At 39.8% G+C, this 10406-nt stretch overlaps 1 protein-coding gene across 2 annotated transcripts in view; it reads right to left on the bottom strand.

Annotated features, from left to right (window-relative positions):
- Positions 1–700: 700 nt before the first annotated feature.
- LOC110049375 (alkaline phosphatase-like) overlaps positions 701–10406 on the bottom strand; it is a 17827-nt gene continuing 8121 nt past the window's right edge. Inside the window, exons 1-8 of one of the 2 annotated variants that reach the window (XM_089283090.1) lie at positions 9351–9568; positions 7261–7596; positions 6366–6605; positions 5473–5709; positions 3937–4077; positions 3160–3267; positions 2093–2374; positions 701–1765 (exon numbers count right to left, since the gene is read on the bottom strand). In XM_089283090.1, the coding sequence (XP_089139216.1) occupies positions 1536–1765; positions 2093–2374; positions 3160–3267; positions 3937–4077; positions 5473–5709; positions 6366–6605; positions 7261–7596; positions 9351–9444 (1668 nt within the window). In that variant the 5' untranslated portion in view covers positions 9445–9568 and the 3' untranslated portion in view covers positions 701–1535. Of the gene's footprint in view, positions 1766–2092; positions 2375–3159; positions 3268–3936; positions 4078–5472; positions 5710–6365; positions 6606–7260; positions 7597–9350; positions 9569–10406 lie in introns of those variants that run through there. The other variant, XM_089283091.1, reaches the window with a different exon arrangement.

Here is a 10406-nt window from a genome sequence, read left to right as displayed (position 1 = left end):
GACTTTTAAAGCACGATTTTAAAACCAAAAAAAAAAAAAAAAAAACGAGAACAAGACTTCAATTTAACTCTCTCAGATTTTCAATAATCTGAAATCTTATTTCAGAGGGATTTTCACATAATTTGTCATTTCGAAACGGCCAGCCGGCGACCCCTTTACCGTACTTCAGTTGCATACCAACCATTAAAACTACCAGCGCGGCCAGAGTGAAAACTCCGCTAACTTAGCATCTTTTTTATTCTGGGAATTTCACTCAAGTAGGAATCCATTCCTTGAAATGAAGGCTAGCTACTAGTACTTTCATGTGTTCCTGTCAAGCTAAAGATGGTTTTAGCTCTCAAGTCTGTGAAAGCAACTTTTGTGTGACCCCTTCAATGAACAGTAGTTCTAAATGTGTATAAAATCATAGTGCGTGGTTGTTTAAATGGGAAGTAAATTGCACTTTTCAAAGGGAAAGCATAAAAGCCATGAGAGAGGTCCGTAATGGAAGGCCAACATTAAAGTATTGTTGGGAGGCACGTGGCACGGTAACGTTCGAGTGTTCTTTTGTCATATAAAAACCTTTCCACCATGTTAACTCGGACCACATATTGTCTTCAATTGTCCGTATTTGTTATTAAGACTCTATTCTTTTCATCTATAGTCGAAGAAAGATGCAATATTCAGTTTACTTCTATGGAAACCATTCTATTCTGAATGATTCTTTCATCGTGTCTTTATTAAAATCTACCAGAAGTGTTAACACTTAAACAGCGGAATCCTCTGAACTATTAAAGAGCGTGCAACAATACCACGATGAAACAGAAGTTGCTAGCAGCAAAGTAACATACATAAATACATAAATAGACTATTAACATAAAAAAAAAAAGACTATTAACGTACAAGCTCGAGCTTCGAACCACTATCTAGGGATAGGTGCATGTAATGTATGGCGAAAACTGTATTCAGTTGGGACTTCAAGAGAACCTCAACGGAAACAGCCACGGGAACTTCGCGAAACAAAAGGTGTAACGTGCGTTAACCTTGGTACATTTCATTGCTGTTCTGTATAAAAAATAAAAAATAACTTGAAACGAAAACATTCTGTGTAGCCTGGAGAACGTGAGCCGCGAAGACCAATTTTTTCGAATCTTCTCCTCAAATTTTTGCGCTGTTTTACAGCTCAGTTTGGGAAATTTTTGACAGTGGTAAACGGAGTGGTTGAATCTAGATTGTCGCGAGATTCCAGGGTTAAATACAAATTGATCTTTTATCAACGTTGGCTTCGGCGTCGTCCTTTAGGTTGCTTAAAATCCCAAATTCTTCTAAAGCGTGAGTATTATACGATTTCTGTATACTTCTACGCAGTTAGTAGTTGGACACTTCTAATTTAAAGGGCCTGTTATCAAACCGTTGCAATGTTACTCTTTATGTTTCTACTTATACTATGTTACACTATATGCTAATGCTTACATGAAGTATAATCGCAACACTATCGCGATCATTCGCTCGTTAACAAGTTGGAAAGTTCAACTTTTGGTTTAAAGCGAAATATGTCAAACGAGCAACCGCAACGCTGCAATTATCAGAACATATAGCGACGGAGTGGCGAGAGAGGAAGGTTCAGCCACGCTTTTGGGATTTGAGCCACCTCTGTCCACGTGCTTGACACATGATTTCTGCTTGCTCTCACTCAGACACAAGGCGTAATCCATCACGTGAAAAACATACTGCTGTTCCACCACTCCATGAAACAAATACGCTCCAGGTCCGTCCGCGAATACCCCTGTAGATGTAATAGATAATTGATTAAAAAAGCCCTAGAAACTTAAAGGGACAGAAGTGCCAAAGCTCGAGTAAATAGACGGTTTGTTGGTGCGCTAAATTCTCTAACCACGAGAAAAAACCACCTCACTAAACAAGGAGCAATATTCGAGACACTTCAGGCATCTGTGGAGTCATTTTATCGGTATGGAATGTTTTCGTCGAATATGAGATTTGTCTCTCATGACTGAAGAATATGGCGCAAAAAAAGATTATTTATCCTGGCATTTTTGGGTGATTGTACTAATGCTCATGAGGCAGGGTTAGTAATAAAAGACCTAATTCTCACCAACATCCTCAGAACCGTGACTTTCATATTCCAATACGACTGTCGCTTGTTGAAGGAAGTCTTCAGCTGTCGTGTTCACTGTGCGCAGGTCTGGACGAGATCCGTTCAGTCCACCGGGGCCGTCCGCATACCCAAGTGTGGTGTAGGTCTTGCCAAACTCATCCTCGGCGAAAGTATCACCTATATCTACCTGCAGGCCTAACACAGGGTTTCCTCGTTTCGGGTAACCGCCAATTGTGAAGACGTGAGAGTGGTCAGCGGTTACTGTCACTAGGGTTTCGTCTGCGTGATCAAAACGAAAGATCAGTTGGATTAAGCTTCTGCACAAAATTTGTTGTTAGATACAGGATGCAATAAGTCGTATGGCCGGCAGGACTAGGAGCCTGTGATTATGCATGGCGCCTAACATGCACCAACAAGTCACATGACCCAATATGTCGAACGATTTCATCTGTTAAATGGCCCAATGTGTTACACAACTTTCGAGCTTGTGACATGACCAAATTTTTCAATTATTGGTGTGAAGCAAGATAGCGGTTTCTCATAGGCTCGATTTCCAGCCGCTGTTCGGGAAACGAGCAAAGACAAGACGCGAGAGAACGGCGGAAATCGAGCCTAGGTTTCTCAGCGTTGAACAAACACTAAATTATTTGCTGAGGCCGAAGGCAGAGCTACGAGAAACCCAAAAAAGTAATGCTATTTCCCAGTAAAAACAAAGTGATTAATTGGAAAGAAAATGACATTCTTTGACAACAGGAAAACAAAACATTTAGCTGATTATTATCTTCAAGTTAATAGGGATCTAATCTAGACATCGAGTCTGATCAAAAGCAGTCAGTTAGTTTGCTTTGCATGAGCAGACTCTCTCTTTCCCAGAGCCTGTGCTACCGATGACCCACGGTTAACGTAAAGAATCAATAACGAATAGGCCTGGGCACGAGAAAACAATTGACCAATGTATGGTAATGACTATGACAATTAATAGCCTAACGAACATTATTTGTCCAAACTTCACGTAGTGTTCTCTAGGCCAGTCAAAACGATGGAATAATTGAACGATATATTACCCTTATTTACTGTGTCTATGGCCTTAGCAACAGCTTTATTTAAGGCAACTGCATCAGTGAGAGCTCTTATGGCCGAGCCATCGTGGTGCCCATGATCAATGCGTCCCGCTGAAAATGAATAGAAAGAGGTAAAATTATGTTCGTGCAAGGGAGAGTGAAGAGTCACGCACTCTTTTACAACGACAAGGTTCTTGATAGGTGAAGGTTGTTTGACATGCAGGTTAGTGGTGAAAGATGTCGAGGATGATGTTTGCTTGACTGACAGGAAATCAGAAAGTAGCGAATAGTAGTTGAGACATTAGTCTAAGCATTTCTATGGAAACAAACAGGCCTCTAGAGGTTACGACTCTTTAGACCTTCCTTTTACCACTACAAACTAATTTCACGGTTGAGAATCCATAACTTTCAACCGTTTGATTCGCATTGGACGTTCGGTGAACAGAAATAGTTTCTTTTCATTTGTGAATGGTCATTTGAAAGTTAAACTCGAGTCACTGGATTGTAGACTCCACTGACATGCTATCCTACAAAGCAAGACGAACAGTTCTAGCTGATGTTTCACGCCACAAAAAAAAGAAACGTATTTTCAGCGGCGTTGAACAACAGCCAGAAGTCCGTATAAGGATTGGAAAGCTGACTACATCTTCCACCACAAAAAAACTGACGGTGACATCCTCCACTGAGCTGTCTTTTAACTGTGATGAATTATGTAATATTTAACATGTAACATGCAGGCTGTTGGTAGACGATAAATGGCAAAGCATAAATGTTAAATACCTTCTACTAGCAGGAAATATCCTTTGGGGTTCTTCTGCAGTATTTTTATGGCCTTTTCAACCATCTCTGCAATGGACGGTTCACCTGCTTTATCCTTATGTCGGTCAAGTTCGTAGTGCATGTGAGAACGCTCAAAAAGCCCTAAAAAGAGAGAAATATAAACTGTAAGCAATGTATATGCACCTAATTAAAAAAAAAAAACGTTGTGGAGAAAAAGAGATAAACCATAAACGATACGTCACAGCGGTTTTCTGGGAGACTTGCGAACTAATAGTGATTTGCGTTATCTTATCGACCGTTTTCATGCCGATTAAAACGGTATAGGAGAACAGCATGCTTAAGGTGGCTCAAAACAGTTTCCAGCACCTAGATTTTGGTTGGTCATTATAACCACTCTTTATCACTTGATGCTACAATCATGGTATCAAAAAACTGCCCAATCACTGGTGACCACGTTGTTAACATTTTCGTGACACAATAGGTTACCATAGCAACAGTGTGACCTGCTAAAAACATCCTTAGTTACAGCTTTAGTGGCTTATAATTCAAAAATGGCACGGTAAATTTTTTTTTAACATTATCAAATTTTGACAAGCACGATAAGACGCAACCTTTGGCAAAGTTTTAAAACTATTCTGTATTTAGGGTTTTGAGCCATCTTAAATTTTTAAACAAGTTAATTGATAGATTTACCAAGGAAGACGCAAAACCAGTCTGACTTATTAAGGTAAAGGTAGGTAAACTGTATACAAGCCTAGTGACCCATCAGGCTGGAGCTTATCCCAGTTTCTGTAGCATGAAGCGGCTAGTATAATTTCTACTCTCCCCGGGATGGGATGCTAGTTCATCGCAGGGTACCCCCAGTGTTAAATTTGCCAGCGCCCATTTATACACCTGGGTGGAGAGAGGCACTGTGAGACTAAAGTGTCTTCCCCAAGAACACAACACAATGTGCCCGGCAAGGGCTCAAAGCCGGACCGCTAGATCCGGAGTCGAGTGCACTAACCATGACGCCACCGCACCTCCCACGTGACTTATTAAACCTAGATAAATACCGAGAACAAACATAATTTATACTCTGTAACCTAGGCAACTACAACCGTAATAAGCGTGACGTTTTCAATTTCATGGGTCTTGCGTCTAACTAGAACTACTCAATGTTAAAAGTTTTATAAGTCTGAGACTTATTATGCATCTTCTTAGGTAAATAGCCTCAAGAACCTATAGGTAAGGTCTGCATACGAACCAAGTGGCCCATCTGGCCAGAGCTTATCCCAGTTGCTGTAGTATGAAGCGACTAGGAATATTTCTACCCCCTGGATGGGATGCAAGTCTCTCACAGGGTTACCACCAACACTAAATTCGCCGGGACTGATTTGTACACCTGGGTGGAGAGAGGCACTGTGAGAGTAAAGTGTCTCGCCCAAGAGCACAACACAGTGTCCCCGGCTAAGTCTCGAACCCAGACTGCTCGATCCGGAGTCGAGCACACTAAGAACTTATACTAAAGGAGTTTTGATGTTATAATAGACGAACCTATCACGCGATCGACCTTGTTCACGTCAATCTGGTCAAAAGCTGTTTTGTTCCACACGTAATGTGAGTTCGGACGTTTGTCAAGCCACTCTTGAATCAGGTCTCTGCCGTCCCCTCTGTCTCCTTTCTTATCCGGATACTCAGGGTCGGTTTGGTTTTGGTGCATGAGTTCCCTGCGACCCCCAGCGAACACCACTTCCATTCCGTTACCGTATGGGTAGTCAATAAGTTGCAAGGCTGGTGAGGAAAGAAAGCAAAAAAAACAAGTAACGCAATGTTGAGTAATTCTCAATGGAAATGAGAACGTCAACAAAACAGGAAGATTAAAAAGAGAAATGAGATCGTGGCGCAATGAAAGTTACACACCCTTTTTTTTCATAAGAATATTGTTAATCCGCCGAGGCTGAATATTCGTATTTTTCTACCGATTTTGGGCTGAAAATATTCTTGTGAATATTCTTAGATTATAGCGTATGACATTTCTGTTTTCGAATGTATTTGGTGCTAACGCATTAAAGCCTGATGTGACGCACATAACTTCTTGCAGAAATGTTATTACCACTGAACATACTGCTGGTGCTAATTTTGTTGCTTTTTGACTAGTTTTTGCGCTTAGAGACAGGAAGAATTTTATACTGTTAAGTGAAAAACGCACAATTCTGTTATTTTGACAAATTTTCAACACACAAATGATATTCTTTTCAAAATCTCAGCCTCGAGTTTGATCTTAAAACATTCTTAAAATTTTGCAAATTTTAGCCTCGATATTCTTATAAAACATATTCTTATAAAAAAAAAAGAAGATAGATTGATAGATAGATAGATAGATAGATTTTTGTTATAGATTATAGATTTTATTATAGATTTTTAAAGAGTGTAGTAATTTTATTTACCGATATCTGGGCACTTGGATCCACCACCTGAGGGTTTGACATCCACATCGCTTTCCCAGTCACGGTCTACTGAGTGCGCGTACGAGCTGGCGGGAGTTGCGTGGGTGATTCGCGTGGTGGTAACGATTCCGGTTGACATTCCAGCTCTCTCAGCAAGCGTGAGGATTGAAACAACTTTGCTTTTATCAGTCATCGAGGCGCAGTTACCTTTCTCTACTGTAGAGTCTAGACCGAGTACACCTTAGATAAACAAGAGAAGAAGAAGAAGGATAAGAGACTTAATCTCCCACATATCCTATATTTCTCAAGGTAATCCCACTTAAGGTGGCGCAAAACAGTTTCCAGCAGTTACATTTTGATGGATCATTATAACCACTCTTTATCACTTGATGCTACAATCATGGTATCAAAAGACTGCCCAATCTTTGATGAACACGTTGTTTTCATTTTCGTGGCACAATAGGTTACCATAGCAACAGTATGACCTGCTGAAAACACCTTCAATTACAGCTTTAGGGGCTTATAATTAATGGCATGGCATGGTGATTTTTTTTGATAAGAATGATATGACGCATCTTTTGGCAAAGGTTGAAAAAATTCTGCATATAGGGTTCAGAGCCACCTTAAATGTTCATAAAAATTTAAGGTGGCTCTGAACCCCATGTACAGAATTAATCAGTCAGTCAGTCTCTCAGCCAGCCAGTCAGTCACTCAGCCAGCCAGCCAGTCATGATCAGTCAGTCAGTCAGTCAGTTGGTCAATAAAGCAAGGAGGCAATCAAACAATGAAGCAAGAACGCAAGCGAGCGGTCAAACAAGCTGTTTTTATAAACGAAGCTATTTTACTGAACAAATTAAAACTAAAATGTTTGATCTGATCATAGTTAACAACATACCACTGTTGGTCTTAATACCACATAGGAGGGCCGTGGCAGCGCTTGCAGAGTCTGTTCCTTGGAGATCAACAAGGTACGTCTTAGTTAGAGCTGTCCACGGGAACTTTTCCCAACTCAACACGTTCTCTTCGCCATACTGGACGTCGTCTTTGAGCTGACCATCATAAATGCGCGCGGCGGTGATGGTCGTGATGCCCATCCCATCGCCCACAAACAAAACGGCACTCTTCGCTGTGTTCCTATTCTCCTTTACCTTGAGATTATCTTCAATAAGCTGGACACCACCTTCGTACCAGACATTGCTGTCTTGATTCCCAAAGATATCACCGTAAACACCTGGGGAAAAAAGAGATCGGATTAGAAATGGGAACTTAGTTAATAGCCCCAGTAACGTAGTGCTTAGAGTAGCATTCAAGTGAGTGTCGTAAAGCTAAAGCCAAAGTGATCACTCGCCAATCAGAAAGGACCCAGGCAATCCAGTGGACCAATCAGAACTCGAAGCAAACGCATGTGGCTGATGGGAAACGCGAAACTATTAACTGAATCATGTTACTATTTCCATCATTGAGAGCTAACCGTAAACAGGCTAACCAGAGCGTTATTTAGGCTAACCTGAATGATATTCAGGCTAATGCACTCGCATTTATACGGTTACCTTTACAAAGTATTCTTTCACACCGAATCTCTGGCGTTTCTCGAGTGACGAGAGAGTCCAGAAAGTATCTGAGTTGTCAAATGCGTAGTCTTTGATTACAACTACCATGACTCCTTGCTGGCGCGCCTCTTAGAGAGAACTGTGGTAACCTGCGATCATATACTCCATAAAAAAGAGGGCTGATCGCAGATTTGGACCGCCGGCAAAATAGAATTGATAATTTAATGCCGTAATATGAGCTCAGTACTGTTAGTGTTGAATTTAAAATTTTAATTTGACATTGACATTGTGGTAAATATGCTATTTTTATAGCTTTTGTTATTTTGAGCACTGCAGATTCATAAGTATTAGCTGTCAGCGCGAAATTTATTATCGAGCACTCTGCCGAATTCGGTTCTCCGTGTTTTGTGAACAGACCTCAAGCTCAGAATTTTGATACCCGATATCTACATACGAGAATTATGTTTGCGAAGCGCAAATAAGACAAAAGGACGATATCAGATTACAAACATTGTTTTTCTCATTTAAATGTATGTAGGAGAAAAAGTTAAACACATGCAAGAACTCTTTGTTTGACCAGCCAATAGCTCCTTGGTTGGCATAATAATTACAACAGGCGACTGATAACTGGTATCAACAATTTTGTCGTCATGTTTTGCTACTTAAAAATTGCACATGTTTTCGATTTAAGTGCAGTGCACTCTTTCGTTTTTGTAAGAATATATTTTATAAGAATACCGAGGCTGAAATTTGTGAAATTTTAAGTTTATTTTAAGCGTAGCCCCGAGGCTATAATTTTGTGCACTGAAAACCTGTAAATACGAAACAATTTTATGTTTTTAACTTAACCGTATAAAAATATATCCTTTCTCTAAACGGCAAAACTAACCAAAAACAGCGCTAGCTGTATGTTCGATGCTAACAACATTTCTGCAAGAAAATATAGGTGTTACATCAGGCTTTACTGGCTGCAGTCTGGCTTCAAAATTACTTCAACGCCATCGTGATAGTACAGACCTAACGTTGTGTCGACAACGTCCACTTTGTAAGTTCTTTTGTATTTTTTTGTCCACTTTGTATTCTTATGATCTAAGAATATTCACAAAGAATATTTCAGCCTAAAATCGGCAGAAAAATAAGGATATTCAGCTTGGGCCGGAAAATCAATATCCTTATAAAAGAGAGCGTATCTTCTGTGTTTTATCTTCTGATAACTGCACGTAAAATGCCATACCACTATCAAAATCATCAATTTCTCTTTATTTCTTGCCTATCTCTAAAAAAATTTTAAAGCAAAAAATCCATCGCTCGATTTCGAGTCAATGCGCGGCGTTTCCACGAAAACGAACGAATAAATACGATTGTAATGTTATACAGGTAACTATCCTTTCTGCGCTAAAATCAATTAAGCAGCGTAAATCAAAAGCGCTTTTACCTTTTATCGTCGAGGTTATCCTACATTCGTTCTCGTCACTCGTTAAAACAAGAAACACAAGTAAAGACCACACTGTTTGCGGGGACTTTTCCATTATGGCTGTGCGTTTCGTGAGTCCGTGTCAAGAAATCATTGTTGTCTAATGTAAATGTAAATTTCTTAAAAAAAAAAAAAACTTATTGTCTTGCACAAGGTAACTACAGTGAAACCTGTATTAAGCGGACACCCTTGGGACCCTCCCTAGCGTCCGCTTAACACAGGGTGTCCCTTCAAAACAGGTTCTAATATATTGTGTAATAATAGTTAATTATTAACCCTTTTGAAACACAGACTGGTCAAGACTAGCATAGAACAATGTCCAGTCAATCAATGCATCAATCTGGAATAATCTACTTAGCTTTAAAATGACATCACTGAACGATGTTAAAGGAGTCTCAGCTGAACCTTAAGAGGCTGTCCGTGTAAGAACCGACCACTCGATTTTCGGCCGAAAACAGAATTTCTTCAAATTTTCTGTGTGAGACAGTTAGTCCATATGATAAACAAAAATAGCAATAATTTGGCTTTAAGTGCTAGTTTTCAATATTTCTGGCGACGATTTCCGAGTACGGTCGAAAACCGCAAAAACCGTTCTGTTTCGAGTCAAATTTAGGTGTTGCGCTGAAGGAGCTGAAAAATTACGCTTTTACTCAAATACAATAAAACTTACAGACAATTTTATTTCATGTTTTTTCTTTCGATTAACGGTAAAATATTTAAAATCGGGCTCAAGAAAAATTAATTATGATTTTTTGAAAATGCCCTACAGATAGCCTTCGCAAAATTTTAGCGGGCATGCTGCTGGTTGAAGGAGTATTTCTCAAAAGTATAACGTAATCTGGAGCCCTGACTAATACTCATGTTTAGTACTAGGGCTAGTGTACCGGGAACAGGAAAGAAAACTTTGGGCACTAACCTTTTGGAACTACAGCAGTACGATCAACATAGCTAATATTTAGACGCGAAAGTTTGCGTGACACAGTTTTTCACCGATTATTTTTCCTAAGTTTCCTGCCT

This window comes from Orbicella faveolata, unplaced genomic scaffold, assembly GCF_042242905.1.
Source record: "Orbicella faveolata isolate gen_17 unplaced genomic scaffold, um_ofav_v1 contig_12, whole genome shotgun sequence".
Lineage (NCBI taxonomy): Eukaryota > Metazoa > Cnidaria > Anthozoa > Scleractinia > Merulinidae > Orbicella > Orbicella faveolata.
The sequence above is the reverse complement of the archived record's forward strand: the minus strand, read 5'-3'. Positions and strand labels throughout refer to the sequence as shown.